This window comes from Labrus bergylta, chromosome 18 (assembly GCF_963930695.1).
Source record: "Labrus bergylta chromosome 18, fLabBer1.1, whole genome shotgun sequence".
NCBI lineage: Eukaryota > Metazoa > Chordata > Actinopteri > Labriformes > Labridae > Labrus > Labrus bergylta.
In genome coordinates this window covers 13,160,444-13,186,031 of record NC_089212.1, presented here as the reverse complement: position 1 = coordinate 13,186,031, position 25,588 = coordinate 13,160,444, and the positions used below count along the sequence as shown (strand labels likewise).

The 25,588-nt window shown below is 38.9% G+C and overlaps 2 protein-coding genes across 8 annotated transcripts; one reads left to right on the top strand and one right to left on the bottom strand.

Annotated features, from left to right (window-relative positions):
• The first annotated feature begins 5 nt into the window (after window positions 1-5).
• Window positions 6-23,688, top strand: flvcr2a (FLVCR choline and putative heme transporter 2a). 6 transcript variants are annotated; one of them, XM_065966448.1, is made up of 12 exons: window positions 3,227-3,376; window positions 6,650-7,304; window positions 10,241-10,382; window positions 12,730-12,870; window positions 14,335-14,402; window positions 14,704-14,807; window positions 17,109-17,219; window positions 18,896-19,001; window positions 19,092-19,203; window positions 20,030-20,094; window positions 21,069-21,186; window positions 21,982-23,688. In XM_065966448.1, exons 2-11 carry the CDS (start codon window positions 6,660-6,662, stop codon window positions 21,141-21,143), a joined length of 1,569 nt encoding a protein of 522 aa, XP_065822520.1. In that variant the 5' UTR covers window positions 3,227-3,376; window positions 6,650-6,659; the 3' UTR covers window positions 21,144-21,186; window positions 21,982-23,688. The 6 variants fall into 6 exon arrangements, with proteins under 6 accessions (XP_065822523.1, XP_065822520.1, XP_065822521.1 ...); XM_065966449.1 differs by having other exon boundaries at window positions 3,290-3,376; window positions 6,653-7,304; XM_065966451.1 differs by lacking the exons at window positions 3,227-3,376; window positions 6,650-7,304 and adding an exon at window positions 6-795.
• On the bottom strand, window positions 23,101-25,471 carry erg28 (ergosterol biosynthesis 28 homolog). Of its 2 annotated transcripts, none has more exons than XM_020629993.3 (5): window positions 25,332-25,471; window positions 24,945-25,096; window positions 24,486-24,576; window positions 24,284-24,402; window positions 23,101-24,205 (listed from the first exon to the last, which is right to left on the bottom strand). In XM_020629993.3, the coding sequence occupies exons 2-5, from the start codon at window positions 25,075-25,077 to the stop codon at window positions 24,117-24,119; spliced, it is 432 nt and encodes a 143-aa protein (XP_020485649.1). In that variant the 5' UTR covers window positions 25,078-25,096; window positions 25,332-25,471; the 3' UTR covers window positions 23,101-24,116. The 2 variants fall into 2 exon arrangements, with proteins under 2 accessions (XP_020485649.1, XP_065822528.1); XM_065966456.1 differs by having other exon boundaries at window positions 25,205-25,336.
• Window positions 25,472-25,588: the final 117 nt, after the last annotated feature.

Below are 25,588 nucleotides of genomic sequence, written 5' to 3'. Positions count from 1 at the left end.
CACACGACTATTAAATGAACCTCTGGAGAGCAGGTCAGTCCTTTAGTATGGAGCAAGCATTTGATAAACCTGAAGTTACCTCAGTCCTGTGGTAAAGGCTTTGAGAGCTGGATGATTTTGGACTGTCTAGGGGAACTAAAGTTTTAACATTTTTCCAAGTAGGTGTTCACAGTGGAGGAGGACTTCTGTCTATCTATTTTTAATTGAAAAATGGAAGATAATGTTCATTTTACAAAGGACATGGGCCTAGAGGAGACGGGGGATACATGTCCACAGTTGGGGACGAAGGATCCAGAGGCAGTTGGCCACATTGAATGCAGCGGCATCCCAAACGGAGCGAGTAGTCCCCCGCTGGAAACGCGTCTATACCAGAAGCGCTGGATGATCGTGCTCCTGTTCAGCTCTTACTCCTTGAGCAACGCGTACCAATGGATCCAGTACGGGATCATCAGCAACATCATGATGAGGTTCTACAACGTGGAAGCCTTCGCTGTAGACTGGCTGTCCATGATCTTTATGCTCACCTACATTCCCTGCATCTTTCCAGTCACCTGGCTGCTGGATAAGAAGGGACTGCGGGTCATGGCACTGCTTGCCAACGCGCTCAATTGCGCCGGGACGTGGATCAAGGTGGCCAGCGCAAATCCCAACCTATTTTGGGTGACCATGCTCGGACAGTTTGCAAGTTCCCTCGGCCAGGTCTTCATCCTCGGGATGCCCTCCCGCCTGGCGTCCGAGTGGTTTGGGGCAGATGAAGTGTCCACAGCCTGCTCAATTGGAGTTTTTGGAAATCAGGTGACTCACAACTTTTTTTTTCTGATGTATATTATCGGTTCCAAAAAACAGAAGGGAAATTATATAATGTGCATCTTCAACCAGACTAGCGTTAAGTAGACCAAACCCCAGGGCTGGATGAACCCTTTTAGTGGGCCTCGGGCAAATGTTGTCTGTTTGGCCCCAACCGTCCACCCTTACCAAGACACCCAGAAACTGACTGGTTCCTATTTGATGGGACAATACCCAGTCGATATTGCAATCACTTAATGCAATCGACTCAAAATCAATTGATATTCTAAGAAGTTAAAAATTTCAATTCTTCTAAACATCAATGGTCGCAAGACCTGATTTTTATGCTGCTGCTTTGCCCAGTTCTCTACCCAAACCTGAACAGGGCACCCATTTGTGCTTTTCATCTGATTCAAAATGTTTTTTTGTAATCCTAACAAAGAAGATTCCTTTAAAAAAAAAGATCTGTAGTGATCCTTTGACCTCACATTTGGGAAATATTGAAGTTTAGGATAATCTACCAAAAATGACTGAGGCATAATGATCCTAGAGTAAAGTGTGAGGCTGGAGCATCCCTTTAAATGCGTTACAGTCTTCTATAAAGCAATTGTTTTTTTTTGTCTGATATTGAAAAGTTTGTATATCACGCTGTCACCATATTTCTTGACTTTTAATATTTTTTGATACATCTATATTACTGCCTAACTTTTTGTTATTCTTCACCATTGGAGTAAATGTGTATCAAGCGAGAATAAGCTCAAGGGATATTTGAGCCTTAATGCATTCTGGTAAAATCCCTCTGCAGTTAACGGATATGTTTTACTTTTGTTTGCTCATAGTCTGTGGTAAGGAAACAGACAGCCAGGTGTATTCAAGCTAACATGTTGAAGCTTATCTGTATACTCACAATGCCTGCTTATGTTGAAAAAGCTTATCAGGGCTTATGAATTTCCCTTGGTTTGGTGGGCTGTGTCGGATGGATTTGTTGGAGCATTGCACTGACTTCCTGTTGAGCCCAACATTCTTCAGTGGTGGAAGAATTACTTACAGGTTTTACTTAAGCAAAGCAGTTATTATCAAATGTAAATCAATCAGTTAGTAGTACAAATCCTGTCAGCTTTTTAGAATCGAATTAAACCTAAGAACAGATGGATTAACAACAAAATGTACTTCAAGTAGCAAAGCTCAACAGAAAAAAAAACCCTTGTAACTGATAGTCTTTTTTACACCAATAGTCCAATTTAATAAGCATTTTATTCAGCTGATCCAAGTAGAGCTAATCTGAAGTACTAGTCCTCTATGGGCCACCTAACTTGTTTTTTCTTCTGAGAAATGAAGAGGTTGTCTCTCTTTGATGTAACTGCCAAAGAAAATCAGACATCTGCAAATGGGCCAAAGGAATAAAACTGAGATTCTCGTATATGAAACGGGAGCACACAAAATACTGTACAAGGAATGGTTTCGAATTCCGGTGAAGTAAGTGTGAGTCTGCGGTAACACCCTTTTCTTCAAAATAAGGTGTTTACATTCACAGGAAAAACAGTTTTCCTGTGAACTTTCTGTTAAAAAAATATTTCCTTCAGTACAGCATGGCTCTGACATGGTTGGACTAAATACTTAGACGACTTGCACCAAAGTACTTTAACTGTGTACTTTTTGAGTAATCCACTGTCAAAGTCCCTTTAATATGTCATGTTGTTGGGTCTTAAGTTCTAACATTGATATCATTTAAAAATATTTTCTTACATACATACACCATGATCCTGAAGCGGTTGGACTTAGCACTTCTTCAGTAGGGTACGAGAGTGTGCCTTTACGCACAGAGGTGGAGGGACACTGAAACTTTGCGCACAGAGGTGGAGAGATATGAAACAGAAACTTCAATCGTCTGTTCTAATGTAACTTAGTTTACCAGAGACGAGTGTGATCTTCAGTGCAGACTGTAGTTACTGTTAACAGACTGAGGCTGTCCAAACAGCCCCAACCAGCGACGAGCGCGCATTGACTGCGCCCTCACTGCTCTTATTATTATAAACTATAAACTGATGATAGGACCCGTCTGTGCGAACTTTCAGTGTGAATTTTGTTGGCTGTTGAAGTGTAAAATTAAATGTTCGAAATTTGTATGAGCTTCTGCTAATAAGTATTACTAATAATTATTAATAGTCCCCAGAATTCATATGAATGAATAATAATAGGAGTTCGCCCAGCACATATAATGACGTCATCATATAGAATGACTTCTCTCACCTGTAAACAGACAGCAAGTCACTCAGAGAGAGAGAAAGCGCGAGGGAAACAGATTGCGCATTGATTTTACGCACTTCTCCCTTTTCGCATTGAGTGATTATTGTTAATGCCCCGGGTCTCCTTTCTTTTTCGTGTTTGTATTTCCACAAAAGGCCCTCACTTGTAGGACTTAATATGTGCATTTTGGAAACCAGTTTCTAACTCCTTTAAACCATGCCTGTTTGTTTTGAGGCCGGCACCCAAATGGGAAATGACGTGTACACCTTAGTCATCCTGTGCTAGCACAGTCCGTAATGTTTGTGTATCGTAGTAAGTCAAATAGGCTACTGCCGAGCTCCAGGTATGGTCATCTGACGTTTCTTTTTTTTTAAACCTTTTTGTGAGTGTTATTGTGGAGAAACGTCCATAAAGTCGTAGCATGTGGGGGGGTTGCAGCCATGTTTACAACTCATGAGACTTTCAGGAAGGGTAATATGATCGCGAGGAAGTTTGTAGCCCAGATAGCGACAGTGTTTGAGATAGGCTTATGGAGTTTAAGGAGCATGACATTGTTTTATGATCGATCGATCTATCTGCAGTTGTTACGCGTTTTATTGCGCTGTTTTGGCGGAAATACGGCGAGTAGGTTGCCAACAAAGCGATTACTCCGCCTTCAACATATGTTGTATCCTGGACTTAATAATGAGGCTCCTGGTGTAGCAATTCACTTTCAAACTTCTGAGAATAGTTAACATAATGTGGATTTGGGGTTGCAGTTTCTGTGTGAGAGATTGTTCGGTTCTCCCTTTATTCCCTTCACTCCCTCCATTCATGGCTTCATGGCTCCATGCAGGTAGACGTGGTCTAGCAGGGGGCTACAGGCAGCAGGGGCACTTTGCTGCCAATCGGAAACTTTCAGTCAGTTTAAGCTTCTTTTTTAGACAGGCACAGCTACAACAGAGAAAACACATGCCTACAGAATCATTTCAGCCGTTCTTTTAAAACTCTGAATAGAGATAGAAAAATATCTAAATATGAATGTCCACTCCAAATAACTTACAAGCACATATTGTTCCCATTATTTAAGTACATTGAACTGTTCTTTCTTTGAGTTCACAATAAGAACACAATTATCAAAATAATAATCCTTAAAAATCAGATATCCTGTAAAAATCTTGCATTTTCAAATGACAATTTTTAACTTAAGTCAAATTCACAATATAGAAAAAGCTGTATTGTAGTGATTAGTAATTCCAATGGACTACAACGTTCCCTTGTTTCTTTGTTTTTGTAATCAATGAATGAACTTTTTATTGCAGAATGAACATGTAGTCAGAAATACGAGGTATTTTAAATGTTCCATATTTGATGATTGATTGGTATTGTCAACATTAACTCAATGTATCTTAAAAAAAATGGTGTGTATCCTAAATCCTACCACAGTGGTAATCCTGCACAAAGAAATAGATATCCATGAAAAATAAGTTTTCACTCTGTTTGATATTGACTCACTGTTTTCCACACTTTAGTACGGAAGCATATTGCATTGATGTGGGGAATTTTTTTTTTTGGAAAAGTATTAGGGTGGTGGTGATGAAGAGGTGCGGTTTTGTTTATAGGAGTGTACAGTACACCAGTGGCAGCTCATAACAACATTTTAGTAGAAACACCATAGCAGGCGATTCCAGCGCCGCAGTTGTTTTTCATGGGGTTAAAGTATTTATAGTAAATGCCTAAGCGTATCTTGAGACACCACATAGCCAGCTTGAATGCAATTCAGATGCATGACTTTATATCGGTGAAGCATACCATATCTATTTAACTGCTCCTGAAGAATAACGCTATGTCAAGTAGGTCAGAGTGTGCTTTGCTTTCCGTCTGAACAACCTTAACGCCTTCAGATGCCTGATCTTTACGAGATCTTTATCTCGTAATAACGTGATCTTTATCTTGTAATAACCAGATATTTTCTCGTTATTACGAGATAAAAATCTCGTCATAACAAGACACCAAGAGAAAAATAATTCCCCACATGATTGCAATACGCTTCCGCACTTTAGCCTTTAGAACCACAACAACATCTCATTTCAAACTCTGATCATGCTCTCTCACACCTCAGTACTTAAAACCTCTTTATAGAGTGTTCAACGATCAGTCTGATGTCTCTATCTACAAGAAAGACAATAACCGAATGCTTGAAACGATCAGTGACTTCTTGCACTTGCTGTCTTCATCTAACCGTGTCAGTGTATTGACTTTCTACCCAAGTCAATCCATTTTGTGTAATCAGGCATACAGTATAAATACAGGGAATACATAGTGTATTTGATGGAAGAGGCCTATTGTAATTCATAAAGCAGCAGTGTGTCACTTTTTCCATAAATAGCATGCTAATTATGCCTGTGATGATAATTATTTTAATAATATACATGTATATGTCTGGTACTCATGCTTAAATTAACTATCCTGCCTGTAAATAATTATTGCGGGAATTAAAACGTGAGGAATAGGGATAGCATTTCCATCACTGTGGCTGATTATGGCTGTTATGTAGGATTGTGGAGGACGGCATATAAAAGGGCTCCTTTCTGATAATCTGGTCAAATTAAGTGTTATTCCTGGGGTGTTTTTTAATCAGTGCACTGAAGCCAAAAGAGTAAAAATTCAGCCACTGTGCCAAGACTCCCTGACAGCATAAATATTATAATCCAACTTTTTTTTTAAAAATCTGTTAGCCTCAGCTCTGCCAGTATTTTATCGCCCTTGACAAACAATGTGATAAGAAGTGATTGGGCATTATTAAATCCAATTAATGAACCACAAACACTGTGATTTAATAACTGGTCTTTGAACAGCCACATGTTGTCATCTTCTGTTTAAGCAAAGAGGCTAACTTCCTCTCTTCAGACATGCACTGGTACACAAATCATTAACTTGTTTTATAGTGTATTAAGATGATTGTTTACATTTTTTAAATCTACAGTTGAAACATAAAGATTTATTCTCATGATTAAATGGTTTAATATAAGTATACACTGCTGCAGATTTAGGTTCATATTTTCACTTATTTACATGTGGCTGAAAGCTCTGCATCTTTACCAACCACAAACGTCTCAGGCTCTAGTTGATCATTTTTGTCTTTGCTTAATGGACTTTAGCTCCTTTGCACATCTCTGGGACTGTGTGTGAGTACCATGTGCCTTACCTTTACAATAAAATCAAGCTGCTTTCTTTGACTGTCCCTCCAGATTCACATAGAGAGCTGTTGTCAAGTACTAGTTGAATCCATGACATAAGCAGAAAGGAGGAGTGAAACTAACTAAAGAGACCAATCACATGACTAAAGAGGTGTTGAACACCAGAGCAGGCAGGAGAGCGTTGTCACCGTTGTCAGCTTCAGTCTGTGGCTGATGACTTGCCAACACCTCTCATTATATTTGAAACTGCACACCAGATCCACCTTTGCTAACTCAGAAGGACTAATTAGCAGTAATCTCCACTTTAGGCACAGCAGGAGCGCTTGTTTTTGATCAGCATGAAGGAAATACCTGCTGGGTGGGAGGGGTTAGTCAGGTAAACTGCCACAGTGTTAAAAGTGTGCAACCGAGAAGAAATGTTTTTCTATTCCCTGTAGCAGTTAGGAGATGGCTGGAGGACCTGGGACGCATTCCATTATGAGCTCTGAAGATGAATTCTCTGGTGAGTGGACAGATGGATGTGTCAAAACCAGAGACACTGATTGGACAACTACAAAAGAGAGAACCAGTTTGGGAGAATACAACCAACTGCCTCTGCAGGACAGTTTGGAGGCCTCAGCTGCGGACACCACACAGCTCCTTCCTCTGATGGAGACGAAGCTTTACAAGCGGCGATGGGTCATGCTCTTCATCTTCAGCGCCTACTCCATGAGCAACGCCTTCATGTGGCTGCAGTACAGCATCATCAGCAACATCTTCATGCGCTTCTATAACATCGACAGCATGGCCATCGACTGGCTCTCCATGATCTACTTCCTCACCTACATCCCCTTCATCCTGCCCGTCATTTGGCTGCTCGACAACCGGGGAATGAGGGATGTGGTTGTGGTCGGCTCGGCCTTCAACTGCATCGGAGCTTGGATCAAGACGAGCACAGCCCACCCCAGCATGTTCGCCATGACCTTCTTCGGACAATTTGTGTGTTCAGTATCAACCGTTTATCTCCTGGGGATCCCATCCAAACTTGCTTCCCTGTGGTTTGGGCAGCAGGAGGTATCTACTGCCTGTGCCATTGGAGTTCTGGGAAGCCAGGTGTGTGTCTTCTTACCTTTGAGGCTCAAAATCTTGTAGAGTGAAAGAGAGCTCAACTTTAACACGCTTTACCCTGAATCTTAATGTAAGTGTGTTTAAAACAGGCAAGTACATGTCAGCGTCTGCCATTGAATGTTTGACTGAGTCACGAGTCAGCATTGATCATAGTCAACCATTCTCTCTGCAGTTGGAGGCCGAAAGTGTCCATGTGTTCAAAGTGCTTATGGGGTCTACCTCGGTTTATAAGTATGCCATCTTGCAGAGGCAAGCAGTTTAAGCATTCATAATTTTTCCTATCAGTTCTTTCACAACTGCCTCAGGCTTTCTCAGATTACTTTACTGTACCCTACCACATGTAGTATAATACAAGGTGATGAATAAAGCTTTAACAGAATGAGTTCAAAGGTTTCCTTGAAGTAAAACAGTTTGAACATTACCTCCTATATGACAAAAGAAATGTCAGGTCTTCTTTCTTCAAACACTCCCTAAGAACACGGGAGAACAGGTGTGTGATAGAAACTTCCCCAAACTCAAACAAGAGTTAGATGAGAGGGTGATGTTTCTTCTGATTGTCCCAAGTTTGTTTGTGTATGTGTGTTTTGTTCTCCCCAACAAGTGGAGATGTTTATGGCAGGTATAGTGTACTGCTTGGACCGCCGACGCTTCCATGGTTGGGGTAAAATAATGATTAAATTTGAAAGCTACATCCATTGCAAGCTAGCCAGGACTGATGTCAATGTGGTCTGAGGTCATATTTCCTTCAACTTCACATGTAGAACTTTGTTTACCTTGCTGTGGGAATGGAAAAAACCTGGGTGTCACATGACTTTCAACTTAAAAGATCATGCAGAGGATGCAGACAATTTGCAGTAGAGTGACAGTCCACCGAAAGGAGTTGTTTTGTTGTTTTTGTGGTTGCACCATAATCATAAAGCCTTTGATGGTCGTTAACCTCGTCAACCTTTTTTCCCTTCCGTTGAAGTTTGTCCTCTCTCACCTGCCTTAGTCCAAACAATGCATACCGCTCATTGTTGCACATGTTCTTGTTTTGTCCCTAAATCCTGAACCCTGCTGTTTAAGACAAAAGGGCACATGGTTGATGCTGTTGACTTGCCCACCAAGACTTTATTCCTTTCTTTTTCATATCCACTTGGATGTTTATAAGTAGTCCACATTAGCAGAGAGTAGGCAGGATTTCTGCAAAGCTTTGAAGATCAGACAGAATGAGGGTTTGTGTTCCAAAAATAACTTCATAAAAGAGGCAAGAATAAGCTTTGCATTTAGGACAAGTTATCAAGACTTGCTCTACTCATTCAGAATAGGGAAATGCTGTCTTTTTCTTTCCCTTCAAAAACGTCACTATAATTAAACAGATGACTTTACAATTACGGTTTGATATCTCTAGCAAACGGCGACAGGGTGAAGTCATGATTGTTCATTTAGCCATTGACACATAACATCAATATAGCAAAAATTTCTGATGTGTCCTTTTGCTGTAGCGAGTGACAGGTCAATATATCTGGGCAGCTGTAACATACCCTCCTGCACACACCTTAAGGAACATTTCTTGTCAGCTTTTAGCCCTTTCTGTCCCTCCCCTTTCCCTCAGAGCAGAGGGGCCACGGCTGGTGTCCCCTCTGGAATGTTTTCGAGGCTGTAGGAAGCTGAGGAAGTTGGCACTACTCATGTGGTACTCAAATTTGGAAATTTTAGTCCCAACCCATACTGTATGTCCCCTTGGATTATCTGTGCATTTTGAAGCTTGTTTTCTGACAGAGTTGAGATGGTGATGAGATGGTTGCTGCCTTTCTCATACGTATTGAAACAGCTTGTTGGCTTAGATTGGCATTAGGATCGGTCCCAACAGACCCCAACTGAAACTAAATTGACCTCCTAGCACCTTTAAAGGGAGGGGTAAATAATTTGTATTGTCACTGTTGAAAGTCTGGTATCTCTACATAAAGAGTAAACTGATAGTTTTGTTTTCCCTCCATTTGACCATGATGTTTTGATGCGGGTCCTTGATTTGAATCCTGTAACATTTGGACCAGGCTTGCACAACAAACGCACATCATCCTGCATCTCCCTCCGTCAATCCAAATTTTTCAAGCCCAGCACAGTTCAGATGGCTGTTCCTCTGAGTATGCTTCTGTTAGAGGTTTTTCCTTGCCACTGTAACTTCGCTAAATGTTGCTTAGTGCTGTGCTCATGATGGATTAATGTTAAGTCTTTGTTGGTAATATAACAAAGAGTAAGGTCTTTTTTTACCTGCTTAGTGTCTTGAGATAGCATTTGTTATGAATTGGCAATACAATTAAAGATTGATGATCAAATTAAGGACATGTACATGTACACATTGCAAAAGACTACCTGAATTAAATAACAAATAGACTCCATTAATCCACAGTCAGCATGCAAACATTTGACTTATCAGATGGATACATTACTACGTGGGCTATACTATGCATTGCCCTGAAGAAGAACAGCACACCATATGCACTTTGTAAAACAGCAGTAAGACAAAGGAACAGTAGACTATATCTAATCTGTACACATATATTTGTTATTCATTGCACTTCATCTCCTCATGGCATTACAAAATCATTTTTTGTTGCAGGCGATGGACAGACCGAGGTCAAGTGTTGACTGTTTGCATTTAACTGAAGGATAGATGTGAGAGTCATAAACCTCCCCAAGTAATAAGCATGCCTTCCATAATGTCAAATTATGTATAACAGAGACTCAAACACATCCCTTTTGTGATTGTTACTACTTTTCTGTTTATATGTTTGCTGTTTCTGAACTTGTAATGATTCTTTCTCCCTCTAAGGCTGTCTACCTGCTGTTACTGTGTGTTTGTGTGTCTGTGTGTACTAATCAGCTAGTAGTGCAGGGTCTTTTTTTTTTTTTTTACATTTTCTATCTCTTGCCTACAGCTGGGTATTGCCATTGGGTTCTTGATCCCACCTATCCTTGTGCCTAATGTGGACGACATGGATGAGTTAGCACAACACATCAGAATCATGTTCTACATCAGTGCAGGAGTGGCCACCGTCATCTTCATCCTTGTCATCATCGGTAAGTCCACGCGTGAAGCTGAATATAGATCCATTCACATACAGGCTCATAGAGTAGATCAGAGCAGTCAGAGCTCTTTGCTCACTCATGCCAAGAACAACAACTCAATTCAAATAACTTTATTTATCCGTTAGGAACTTCATTTGTGTAAAAGAGCATCAGTACACATACAGCTAGACACAAAAACAACAGCAGAAACACAGACATACAAGTGGCTCTATTAAAAGCATGATAGGTCATAAATAATTGTTATGAGCGGTTAAATGAGTGGTCTTACAAAATAAATAAGAAATAGATCATTTGTTTATGAGCCTGATAGATGTGGGAGCAAAGCTTGACATGGCTCGATTAGTCCGGAAAGTGAGAGATCTGTATCTGTGGCCTGAGGGGAGTATGGGGGAGTAGGACTGCATGTTCCTTTCAGTTTCATATAATAAACCCTGTTGTGTTTTTAATTTGTGTTGTAATATTATCTAGGCAACAAATTATTCTTGTGAATTTGTTTTGCAGCTTTAGGGTGTCTTCTTTGTTAACAGTGTCATTCATTACTTGATGGTCCAGCTTCTTGTCTGGTTGCTGGCCTGTTCATGCAGCGCTGAAGAAACGCTGAGCTGTGCTTTCTACTGAAAGCTCCACATCGCTGCAGCTCACTAGAGCAGCAGCTGCAGTAATTGCTGTAATTGTCCACCTTTTTAGATGGGATGTGCTTTGACACAATGTGAAATAGAAGCAAGGAGTCAGGAAGCCATGGAAGTGTTTTATGTAATCATCTTTCCCCTCAGCTCAGATAAATCCTCCTTTCACTAAAACTCACTGACAGAGTTAGAGAGTTTTTCTTCCTGATAGTTACAGAGAAAGATCCTTGGTTAAGGTAAAAGGGCCACTGGTCAGATTCATTGTTGCACCGTAACCCTTGTGCTATGTTAATATATTATTCAGAGTGATTTGATTTATTGTATTGTATACAAACAAGAGTTACCTTCCCCAGACAACTGAACTTTTTGAAGTTTTGGGAGGCTGTGACTCAGTTGGCTCCAGCAGCTTCATGTCCGATGTGTCCTTGAGCAAGACATTTGACCCCAAGTTGCTCCTGCTGCTTCGGAATGCGTATGAATGTGATAAGTCAATACTGATGGTCACTTTACGTAGCAACCTTTGCCATCAGTGTGTGAACGGGTAGGTGTAACCTGCGGTGTAAAAGTGAGTAGTCCGTAGACTAGGAAAGCGCAATACAAGCTCAAGTCCATTTACCATTTACAATTAAAGTATGTAACACAACATTATGTTGACTCGGAGTTTGAGTAAATGTAACTGCAGTTTTTTTTTATACATAATCCAGTGTTAACCCTACCATTATATATTATTTTATATTTATATATTATATTATATATATTTTTTTAGATTTATTTTTGGGCTGTTTGTGCCTTTATTGTAGAAATAGGATAGTGGATACAGTCAGAAATCAGGGAAAGAAGTCATTTAAGGATACCTTTCCGATAGAAAAGGACAGCTGTCATTAAAAGTAACGCATGAACACCAAGATTCCTTCAAGTGTTCGCGTCGGCGTGTGTGTCCCCTCCCCCCCACCCCCCCAAAGCTGTAAACCTAGGGGAAACACTGCAATCTGCTACGAATTGCTCACTGCGTTCAAGACTCTATGATTAATAAACCCCATTTAAAGACTCCAAACATAACACAAGACATAGTTTCATTTTCATGACTACTTACTAAGTTTTAATAACCAGAGAGACTCTAAAATGAGGAAGAACTGCAAACAGATTTAGCAAGTGAATTATAATAAATGAAAGAAAAACTTTGTTTCAAAGTGAATAGTCTACATTTGAAACCACTCACATGGGATTGAAGCAGAGATAAGTTAATTTAACTCCGAGTCCAGTTTCGAGCTATTTTAGAAGCTTTTTTACTGCATCTTATAGTCTTTCAGTGTGGATTTATCCAGCTCAGTTGTCATCCAGCAACTGTAGTGTTATGTGAAAACACTAAAGACATTAGGGAGTTTATGTTTGTAAATGTTTATGTTGAGTGTGTTGTGTGTGCAGAAGCTAATCTGGGCCAGGTTACATTGACACTGAAGGTAGACATTTATATTTTCATTAGATCAGTTATAAAAGCGGAGGAACAAGCATTACAAATGACTTCACAATATGTAGCAATAGCTGCTCCCCTCGTCCTCCTTCCCCCCACCAGTTTCTTTACCATAAGAGAACAGGTGATCACTTCGAGTTAAATGAAAGGAATACTTTTCTCTCTAAGATCATAAACCTCTTATATCTTTAACGCAAAAGTAATCTTGTGAAATATGTGTGTGTGTGTGTGTTTTATCCAGTGTTTCAGGAGCGACCGGAGATCCCTCCCACTCAGGCCCAGGCTCAGGCCAGGAACATCCCCCCTGAGGACTACTCGTACATGGCTTCTATCTTGAGACTGCTGACTAACAAACCGTTCATGCTCCTGGTGGTCAGCTATGGTGGGCCCCTCCATTTTATTTACAGACTTGTTTTAGGTTAATGTTACACACTACATTACACACTTGTCTATCTGTGCCTCTAATGGTTTATTTACAGTATTATTTATTAATTTATTTAGTCAGTAAGGCCATATAGTTTAAAAAAAAGAAAATATCCGTCCCATAATGACACCATTAGTCGGTTTTTATCTTTCTATCAGTCAATATCTTAGAGATAATAAGTCATTAAGTCATATAGTTAAAGTCATAATGATCCCAAACAGAAAAAAAAACAGAACCTCACATGTGAGAAGCAGGTAACAGAGGAACATCCTACGTCACATTGGATGAAGTAATATCAAAGCATACACGACTTTACTTAGGTCTTATCACCTCCAAAGATAGCGTGATATCGCTGTAGGGTCATATGAAGGTCATGTTAAATGTTATCACATAGATATGAGAGGAGGAGGTTGTGTGTCTTGATGACATCGTTGTGACATGCAGGTCAGACAACATCTCACATGCTGCAGACAAGTATAGTCTCTTTTTTTTTGACCCCTTCAGAGCTGAGTGAAATGACCCAAAAGTAAACAAGTGGCAGCCATAATAAGAGCTGGATGAATTCTGTGAAGGCAAACGAAAGGTGCTTTAGGGGTTTGGCTGGGTTGGGTTTGGAACCGGAGGGTCGCGGGTTCAATTCTCGGTGTGGACCATGTCTGGAAATTGGTCTGGTAGCTGGAGAGTTGCCAGTTCACTTCCTGAGCAAGGCACCTTTTCCCCCGCTGTGGGCAGCCCCCTTCCCTCTGACATCTCTCCATTAGTGCATGTCTGCAGCATCCTGTTTGTGCATGTGTGTGTATTTCAGCCTTTGTGTGTGTAGCATGTGTCATTAACACGGCGTAAAAATGTAATGTCCCCTCGCAGTTTTTAATAAAGCACATTTTCTTTAAAAAGAAGACACCTGTCGAACAAGATTTTCAAATAAACTCAAAGTAGAATAAAGTGTAATGAGTGTTTAATACATAGATAAAATAATATATGTGAAGTGGAAGGTTTTTCCTACCTGATCATGATAAAGCGCTCATGCTAAAAGTTTAAGGCGGAGGTCCTTTTTGATGACTATGTTATCATTAATCCAGGCTGGAATGTTGGAGCATTATTGAGGTGAAAGGTAATAGAGATATACAAGACTCAAAATAGACGTTTACACAAACATGTGTAAACACATCGTCTTTATCAACTGTTGTTACAGATATGAGGATGTGTCATCGTAACACATGGACATCTGGTACACGGCCGATGTGTGACTTTAAGTCGTCACGTCTCTTTGCTCAAAGGTCACATTACAATGACGTCATGTAAATGATTGCTAATAGGAAGAATACAGAAATGTGAACTTTTACAAATGGATCACTTAGACATTTGGACCTTGTCCTTGTGTTTCAGGCCTTCTCATAATAGTTTTGTGTTTGTTGTCTGCAGGTCTGAACGTTGGCTGCTTCTATGCTGTTTCAACACTGTTGAACCGGATGATCATTGAACAGTATCCTGTAAGTCCCAGTGTGTCCCTCTTTAAAAAAAAAAAAAAAAAGTGCTACAGTCTTATGCCTCCTTAGCTTCTTTACCTTGTTTTTTTAATTCATTTCTTTCATATACTCAGTGTCACGCCTGGCTGGCTGACGTTTTGTTTGATCTTCTTTACACTAATAACTGTAAAGCTGCACTGTAGAAGACCCTGACACAGATAAAAGGGGTCTGGGACTTTTCATTGTTAATGGCTCAGAGCTTCTAGGACAAGATGAATGTAGGTAGAGAAATTTCTAATGTGGTTCACGTTGTCGTTCCTCTCAGGGTGAAGAGGTGAATGCTGGGAGAATTGGTCTGACAATAGTCATTGCTGGCATGGTAGGGTCGCTCATATGTGGACTTTGGCTGGACAAGACCAAAACCTACAAGTAAGATGTTTCTTTAAAATACATTTTTACTTTTAAACCATACACTTTGAAAGGGTCAAATGTTTTTTTTTCCCAAACTGAGCTTAAAAATACCTAAATGCAGTTAGAAGGAAACAAGACTCAGTCAAACTCTCCATAGAGTTTTCTCTCTCTATAGAGTGAGAGAAAACAATCAGTACAAGATACCAGATCTTCAAACATTCTTCTTCAATCTAATTATTAAATCTCAGTCATTTCAGATGTTATGAATTTTCTACTTTCCCAAACACGAATCATACTTAGTGTACATGCTCTTCACAATCTTTTTGTGATCACCATTGCAAATAAAACTGTTATTTTTTTTAAACTTATAGGCTAAAGATGAGGAGCGTGTTCCCAACATTTCCTGAAAGCCTCAAAGAAACAAAAGAAAAATCCTTTAACAGCTGGTATATAGTTTACTGTTTTGCACCTACATCCATTACATTGAAATAGGGGAAATATCAGTAAACTATATATGTTCTCCATTAAAGTATATTCAGTAGGTCCGCTATACAAATACCTCTGGGTTTCCAATTGTTATAACTTATCATCTTTCAGGCTGGATACAAACCTATGAATTTCATAAAGGGAGTGTCCACAGAGATTTATTGGAGCATCCGTGTAGGCCTATACTTTATCTGCTTCTATATTTTATAGTACTGCAAACTACAAAGTTATTTTTTTTAATACAAGAAGAAAACTTAGGCAGACAAGAGGCTTTTTGAAGCAGAGCATCAAGTTAAATACAAAAGCAAGCTTGGAATGATGCTAATCTTCAAAATGAAAAAAAGTTTACACTAATGTCTAATACTTGATGGTCCTTAAGGAAAGGGTCATGGTTTTGACATCATTAGGATCAACCCTTTGGGGGACCATAACAGTCTGTTTAAAAATCCATCCACACTACTAACATGTCAAAAAGTCAACTTTGCTTCATGTACTTCCAGTGAATCTATGATACCAAAATTCTGAGGAAGTGGTTGAACTGTGCTGTTACATTGTTAACTGTGCTGTTACATTTGTTTGGCTGTCTTAAATCAACCGTTCACTGTGAGATGTCTGAGTGAATCCAAGCTTTTGTTCAAAGTGAGCGCACGAATGAGAAATCCTGCGGAACTGCGTTTAAGATCTGAAGTCGCTCTCGGCTTATCTGAACTGACAGGCTTTACTCTGCTGCTCCTCCCAAGTCGGATCCCAGCCTTTCTGCATTTCCATTCAACATTGAAAATGTAATAATTCAATCTTAATATCTGAAATGTTCAACTGGTGTCTGATTATGAATGCTATATTTTTGCTCTTGATCATCAATTTCAATACTTTTTACTTTTCTCCTAAGAGCAACGGCTCATTTTCATCTGTTTTCTTAGTAATATACAGTACATTTAAATATGGTATACTACCTTCAGTGAACTGGCATGCAAACTAATACGACTGGGAAAACAATTCTTCAGTCCTCAGATTCCTTAAATGCCATCAGGATGCTTGACTGTTTAAGCCCTCGAGCCCATAGATCCATGTTGTTCACCCTCACACTCCTATTGTCCCAAATAGAGAACAAAGACTTTATTAAATGAACGAAAATGTTTTGCAGCATTTTTCTACGCATGGTTGTGCAAGAGAGAGCTTCACCAGAGTAAGCCTGTTTGTGCAGGTGGTCTGGGTTATGTTAAGGGGTTTCCAGCAATTCAGAAATATTTCTGATGTTGAGTTTTCAGAAAGGGACTGCTCATTACATATGCATTTCACCATGAAGTTATAATGAAAAACACATTTGATACGTTGTAATCTTTTCATGAAAAAAATGCAGGATTTTTGTAGTTATGACATCTGTTTACTGTGTTGTAAAATTCTCTCTACACGTTTAAAACATTGAAATGATGCATGTTGAATGTCAAAGAGAAGCGCTAGAGGTTACACATGCTATTCAATTTCAGTGTCTTCCAGATTGAATTTGAGGTCTACATTATTTTTATTTCTAAGAACTCATGACATTGAGGGAAATATTTTTCCCCTTAGAAATCAAAAGGCGTTACAGATATGTGCATGTTTTTACAGAACAGCTTTTTCATGACTGATTTCTTTATCCTGATCATCTTTTCCAGGCATGAAGCAAACAAATTGGATTTTAAACTCTTATTTTAAGATAAAATCAGATTGAGTTGGATTTCTTTAATGATTGTAGAGTAAAGTATTGCAGTGTTGACACAGAAATACTGTAAGCAATGTTCATCTCGGCTGGAGAGTCACTGTTTCATGCATTTTCCTCTCCTGTCTCCTCAGACAAACCACCTTGGGCATTTATCTCCTCTCTCTGATTGGGATGCTGGTCTACGCCGTCACCCTCAACCTGGGTCACCTGTGGTTGGTGTTCATCATGGCAGGACTTTTAGGGTAGGTCACCATTACAGATGTTATACGCATCAAAACCATGCAATTTAACATGCAAAATATTTGTAAAAAAAAATAACCCCTGCAAGTAAAACTTCCAGACAATACTAGATAGTAATGGGCATTATATTTAAAGCTTGCATATTATCCTGCTTTTCAACCAGTTTAAATAAGTCTCAGAGCTCCCCAAACCATGTCTGTGAGGTTTCTTGTTAAAAATAAACACTGATCCTATATTTCATTAATTCAATAAACCCCTCTATTTCAGCCCTGCTCAGAACAGGCTGTTTCTGTGTCTGTTGCTTTAAATGCAAGAGCTGGGTCTGACCACACCCCTCTGTAGGGGGATGTGGCTCTGGCTTTCTTGCTCCATGCCCTATTGTTTACGGTGAGAAAGTGTGCTGCATTCATGTGCTGCTCGGGTTTCCGAGTTGGGAAGTTGTTCTTCTGATTTTAGTGTGTTCAAGTGATTTCAGTTCTGGAAAGTCAGAATATTGTAAGTTATATTTGAGCAAAAAGTTGATGTGCAATACGTGAATTAATAAAAAAGTGGTTAACATTAACAAAACATATTTTTCCCCCTATGTGATGATGATTCTGATGTCAAGTCGGGAAGTCAGGCACCTAATTCTTTTGAGTTTCAGAGTTGTTGTTCCGACTTGAGCAGGTGTTCATGTGCATTTTAGAACTCGGAAACTTGTTTTTCCAATGTGTTCCAACACCACATGAATGCAGCAGTAGACTTAGATGGCAGAACAAATGCATAGCTGTGGGAGTGTCACCCACCTGGCTGAGGGGTTACTTCCCTTTGTGATGTCACAAAGTGAAAATCTCTAAATGGCCTGTTTGAGCACACATTTTCTGTTACGTGGAGCAGGCAAAAGACGGAGAGTGTGGACATTTCTCATAATTTTTTTTTAAAAAACTGACTAGGGACACATATTAATGTTTGAAAAAACTAAAATGTATTTTGCAAAATATTGGTCCTTCAAAATATATGTGAAAAACACCCCTTTTTTAAATTTAAATCATGACACTTTTGAGTCCTTGAATTGGACAAATATTAAAGCCATTCATGAAATTAAATAACATTTTCGAGTAAGATAGGGAAACTATTAGCCAGCTCGACACAGATATTAAAGCTTGAACTCTTATGGTCAATCTACACTAGAGGTCTCGATATATAGCTTTCAAAGTTGACAGAATAAGGAGCTTCACTTTTTGGGTTCAGTTATACACTTATCATGAACATCTTTAGCCTTCTAATCTGGAGGTTAAAATTACACCCCTGTCTCTCACATTTGATCCGTAAAGATCTTCATTTGACTAATAATGCCTTAAGAGATTTCTGTCATTATTATAAACATATTCTGGTACACCTCATGTTTCTTTATATTTCCTCATCTGGCATTAGTGCTACTTTGTCAAAGCCCAATTATCGCTCCAATCATTTTTGAGTCTACTTGCCATGTCTTTCTAATGATTGCTATTTGTGGTAAACTGATTATGTCCAGAGCTGGTTTCCATAGCAAATCCTCTGTCTGGCTTTTATTCCATGAAACTCAGACAGAATGTATTATACAGGAACATACACGCGGCCTACTTTAACATTAATAGAGCTGATTTTCTGTTGCTGGCTTTTGATGAAAATGTCTGTCTGTCTGTCTGTCTGTCTGTAGCTTCTTCATGACAGGATATCTCCCCCTGGGCTTTGAATTTGCCGTAGAGCTCACCTATCCAGAATCAGAGGGAACCTCATCGGGGCTGCTTAACTGTTCAGCTCAGGTTAGCATTATTAGCATTTTTAGTGTGAAAAAAATGAAAGTGTGGACTAAACATATGACCGGATACCATGTTTTTCATCTCTCATTTCAGATCTTTGGAATCATTTTCACCATCGCTCAGGGGAAGATTATTGATAAATGGGGTACTTTAACTGGAAACATCTTCCTGTGCGTCTTTCTGCTGATAGGATCAGTAATGACAGGTAAGATATTAACCTTTCTCTAATTCCTCAGCACACTTCCACTAAACTACACTTAACGACATCCCAAACAAAAGTGAACTTTGACCTCAGACCAGCAGCTGTGGACACAAAGCATGTCACATTCTCTCTAAGCGTCTTTGAGTATTTAGAAAAGCGCTATATAAATCTAATTTATTATTATTATTATTATTATTATTATTATTATTATTATTAGAGGCACTAAGAAATAACATTTCTTTGTGTAGAGGTTGGGCAAAACACAATCCTCACAATCCTTAGGGCTTACAGCAAGTTACACATGGAGTCTCATCTATTTTTAATGACAATGCTGCCCCCTAGTGGCCAAAAGAAGGATCAGTATTTATCACAGGCACAAGTCAATAAAAATAGTCACTTACCTTTTTGTTCATGCTGAATTGCAAACATGAGTTGATGTGTCTTCCAAAATTATTCTCTTTCTGTATAACGTTTGAAACTTTTTACTAGTACCTAAAGCCAAAGCCTATGATTAATGTCGGTGATATTCTTTAACATAACAACCTGCTAGTTACCACTTTCAAAGCTATTGACATCAATGCTGTAATTTGGCTCCTAAACTATCTTGGAAAGAGGAGACCTAATTTGTTTTGTAGATACTTTGCAATTTGACGTAACACTGAGATATAGCATGGCACTTTCCAGCCTCCTCTCTGTTTTTCAACCTTTCTGAGCCCTAAAATACACTGTACTGCAGATGTGAGTCATCACTCATCGGCTTTCTTTCTTCGATTACAAATTAAACACAATTAGTCATAAAACTTTTCCCTCTCCTCTGTTCTTACCACAGGATTCATCAAATCTGACCTCAGGCGACAGAAGGCCAACCTGCAGGCTGAGGTGCAGACAGCGAGTGTAAGTACATGTGTGTATGTGTGTTACACAAAGTCAGAGGTGGGATCTTCACATCCCTGTGGAGAGGGAACGTGTGAGATGCCGCCCTGACTCTGCGCTGTAGCAGTCCTCACGCTGAAGCATGCAAACCAGGGAATGCACTTAGACTGTATTATAAATTGTATTATAAAGTCTTTGGGAATGCAGGGTGGCACTGCGGCACGGGTTCAAACCTTTCCTCTAATCTCACTAAAAGCATCCTCTCACACACTGTTTGCAGAACGCACAATTCTGCTCTGTCTGACAGCTCTGCCACTGGCTATAACAGCGTGTTTCTTATATATTTCCTGTGAAAACCAAACTCTGTTTTAAGTTTTTGCAAAGACGAGCTTTGTTGCTCTTTCTTATGGGTGCGGTTGCCAGCTGTCAATCAGATCAGTACTCTGAAATGATCCATTTTATAAGTCACTAAAATTATGTGAATAACACCAACAAACACCTTTAATACAAAATAGAGGTTTAATCTAATTAATCTGGGATATATGCATTATGATTAATGTTTTTTGTTAATAGCTGATATGTTTTGTATCTCCGATTAAAATTAAGTAATACCAAATAAAACTAAGTGGCATCTAGCTGCTCACGATTGCCTTTAATGTTCTCACAACAAATTTGCTGCTCACATTTTGCCTTGCTCAAAAAAAGCTGCTGCTGTGTTTCTTTGCCTGTTCAAAAACGTACAATTCTAACAATAAAGCAGCTGAATCCTGCAAAATATCAGAACTCAAATGAGAACGAGAACCTTAAATAAAAGTACACCTAAATGATGTGATATTTTGCATGATTTGCTGCGTGATGAAAGGATAGAACAACATATCAGTGCATGTCGCACGGCAGTAATGCTTCACAGTTAGGCAGTTTGAAAGTGGAGATGGTGTGTGTGAAGGATCATGAAGGTGGCTCTCAGAGGTGTGACACCAAAGCTATCGTTCCAGCCTACAGACTCTGTGTCGTCGGTACAGGACTATGGCGCCACAACGTGCAGTGCCACCTGGCAACGGGAGTCTTGACATAAACCCACAAGCTCACTAAAACCAAAACACACCTGGGAAGGTAGGGGCACAAACACGCTGCAGTAGTTAAACTATATACACACATATAAAGGACAAGGGCACAATTTACACTTTTTTCTCAAAGTGCCACAGAACCTGTTGCCATGGTTTTAAATAGTTACAAAGCACAATGTGTTTGAATTTACAAAAAAAATATTTATTAATTGACAGGCATTATGTTCATTTCTACTAAAAAGAGTTAAATTGTATTTCAGTTCATAACAAGGTTTTCAGTAAGAGCATCACTTGCTTTTACTGTGGAATAAAACATGATCCGTCGACAAGAATCAAAATTTGTTTCGGTCTATTTCATAACCAGGTAAAATTCCTCACAGGAGCTTTAAAGATAAAATTAGTGTTAAAAAATGTTTCTAGCAGTTTCAAGTTATTTTGTTTCAAAGCTTTTTTGCATTGATCAAAAAAACTTTTGTAACAGATCATTTGACATTTGTAATGAATGACGGTAAGAACTGTGAAAGGGAATAGGATGTTATTGAATTTTTGTCCGCGTTATTCAATTTCAATTCAATTCAATTTATTTTGTATAGCGTCAACTCATAACAAGTGTTATCTCAAGACACTTTACAAAAGAGCAGGTAAAAAGACCTTACTCTTTGTTATGTTACAAAAAGCAGGTAAAATACCTTACTTATTGCTATACTGTTGTTATTGTTTTGTTGTCTTTCTGAACTCTGTGATAAATTAACATTTTTGTGTCCTTTATTAAAGAAAATGTATCCATTTGTTGAACTGTGGGTTTTTATAATAGTTTCTTTTTGTCTTATGTCCTTTACAGACAAAAACAGCTGAAGAAGAAGAAGGAGGCGTCTCTGCACCTGTAACCCTGAATGAGAGGAAGTTCTGAGGACACTACCTCACTCACAGATTAAAAAAAAAAAAAAATCCAAACACTGACACGTCAATGTACATACATGTGCAAATAGAAGCTGCTGTGAAGACTGAGCACATGAGACTGAGTTCATACTGAGCAGCGATGTGTGAGGCTTTAAATGTACTGTACAACTCGCCTCTCTGGCATTAACACTAGAGAGACAGGCTGATATCCCAAGTGCAACTTAACTCATCCCAAAGCAAGCACAAGTCAATCATGCGTAAGGGAAACACACTTGGAACTACACAAGTTTTAAAACAACATATTTAGTAAATGTTTATTTTATTATTTTATTTAATGTCGACATTTGATACGTTTTAGTGCTGTGCAGATGCCTTCACACTGACTCCAAATGACTCCACACTCAATAACTGAAATGGACTTTTCCCAAGATTTTTCCAACCTACTCTGATTACTGTTTATAGAGTGTTCTTGAAATGAATTAGCAATATTTAAAGTCCTATTAGTGGACCAATATTTTGTGTAACTGGCCTCTGTCGTTTCATTGCTTGAAGGAGCAAGTCTAACGCAGACTGTCGAGTGTGACCGGTCATGGTTTTCATGATCAGGATCTCATGGATGTTTTTACTCTTTGTGAACTGCTGATTTTAAATATGAACGATGATAATGCATCAGATCACAATTTTGAAAGGCGAATGTCCTTGTAAGACTGTAAGGGATCTTTAGTGGATCAACACAATGTCAGTGTCTGGAATATTAAGCATATCAGAACAGCACAAACATGATTAAAGGATCAGGCAAAGCATGCTCTGATCATCATTTTTGCACAATCAAATGTTTTTGATGCATTATCCTCTTAGATGGTAAAGTTGTTACTGAGAAATGTAGTTCATGCTGTGTACAATGTTTTGCTTGATGTGGCTAGTTCCTGTTTTATTTTGACTTATGTGATTTAAAGAGGTGCCATATTTTCCGTGGCATCTTTAGAACATTTTACTGTGCTGTTAAAAAGGTTTCTACACCCTCTACCCAGTTTATAAAGAAGTTCATGCTGCAGTGAGATTTATTTTAGACTGCATAGAGATTACTGTTTTATTTCTTCTTGAATTTTACAGAGAAGAGAAAACGAGTCAAGTATTTAAAAAGACAACATTAAAAACAGGATTCTTCTGGAGTCTGTTTGCTCCATATTTTACTGGATGGCCTAAAATATTTGAACTGTATCTTTGGATAAAACACTGTGCACTTCTTAACTGCGTTTGAATCTATCCTAAACCAAATCCAGAGTTTTAAGACAGAAATCATGTAGTAAAACGTCTTACTTTTACCCAAATATGAGAACTGAGCAGCATAGAATAACAACTTTTTTTCTAATATGGTGCATAGCACTCGTCTACACCAATGAAATAAAAATGTCTCACAACCTGTTCACAACGTTAATAAATATGTCAAAAATCACATCACTAAATAAAACTTTTATGGAACAATAATTGTGGGTCATCTTAAAGGTTTTACAAACTTTTTACAGCACAGATCAAACATGAAAAGAATTTGCTGAGAGATGTGAGTCTTCGTAATGAAGAACATAGTTTTATACTGTAAAGTTGTCAGAGTTCTTAAGAAAATCATGAATAAAATTAAGTATATGAACTTGTTGTATGATTTGATAAAACAAAAACATCACTGTCATTTCCATAAATCCAAAAGTTTACAATTAAATAAAAATGAAACCATGAGCACAACTATTTATGAATGAAGGTCATTCAAGCAATGACTTTAACATTCACAAACTTCGTTACATATTACAAAATTGAGAATGAACTCATGATGAACAAATTGTTTACTGTCGTGTTACATACGCTTCTGTAACAAAAAGCTCTCTGATTGCAGCAGCAAAACTTGGAAAACATGTAATACAGACCAGCTAGAGATGTACAAAGTCTTAAGATGTTATCCTCATCCAGATCTGATGTTCTTCAAGGCAACAAGCAGGAGTAAAGTGGGACCAAACCACAAGTGTCCAGTGGTTATTGTGGAGGTGGGTTCAATGGACCAAAGGAAAATCTGACAACCCAGATTCAGTTACGCTTCTTCTGTCTTGCTCCGACTTCCTCCTGTGACTCTGGAATACACTGGTATCCAATCAGCATTCCTATGACAGAGAAACCTACAGAAACACAGCAAGATTTTTTAGAGATGTGGTAAAACCTTTTAAAGACTGGAAATGTGTTCATTCCTCACTCACTTGCCACAATAAGAGGTGCCATGACCCCTATCGTCAGAGGTGCAGTTTTGTAGATGAATGCCTCAGACAGAAAGTGGCCCAGGGCCAGCACAAACGTCCATAATGTGATGTGATACAGCCTGCAGGACCCAGAGCGACACAAAGTAAGAACACATTACGTCTGCCAACATAAGCAGCTCCTAGGAATTGAGAACTGTCTTACGTTCTGTTCTGGATATCAATGGCACATGCACAGCGGATGATCGATGACAGTAACGTCCAAATACCAAAAGTTCGAGCTTGGAGACCATTCACTAAGGAAATTGGAAGAAAATGAAAGTCAGGATGGCAGGGGTTAGGGAAAAGAGTTCAAATAAAGCAGAATAAATAATAGGGGAAATAAGCCATAACTCATTTTTTTTAACATAAGAGCCCAATCAATCTGCTTAGGTAATAAAAAAAACAAGACTCAATGGTCCATTTTAGAATGAAGTCATATATGCATATAGTTTTTAAAAAGTCTTATCTAATTGTGTATGTTTATATGCTCAAGCAAAGACAACATCAAATCAGATCATTTTAAATCTCACAAGCATTGACCTAAAAAAAAGATATGGTGTTATTTATAGTGGCACCCTTTAAAGTCATTTTAATATGGTCAGTCAAACATGGTTTTTCTCACCAAACTCAGGTGTGCCTGTGTAAAGCTTTTCTGACAGAAAACTGTGATCTCTGAAACTCTGCACGGTGTTTCCCATCGCGATGACGGACACCATCAGCAACCAGCTCCGCAGGACGTTCAGAAAGCGACTCATCTTTTTCTGTCAAACGCACCTGAGGAAAAGTCAGTGTGGTCAGTGCAGAACAAAAAAAAAAACAATCAGACTGAACGCTTATGCAAGCAGCTGGTTCTGCTGCAGCCAGAATAACAGACCTACTTACACATCACAGTCACTGTCAGCTCACATAGTAATACAGCACTGAGAAACCTAACATGACAGCTATAACCTGGTAGGTACAACCAGAGGACACATTGTGACAAAATAAGATGAATGGTTCGTATATTTACCTTTCAGTGTCTATTAACTATGGTGTAAACATGCATTCAAAACAATTGAGTAGGACTCGGGCCAGCTGTGTGCGGTGTTATAGTCACAATAAAACATGTCAAGCTTGGACTGTGGCTCTGACCAATAACAGGGCTTAGGAAATGGTTCCATCAAATCGTACCATTTATATGATTGGCCCTTATTGGCATTTAGGTTCCGCCTATTTTCTTCGTCAGCCAATAGTTTTAGAAAACCCAGTCACCTGTAGACTGTAAAC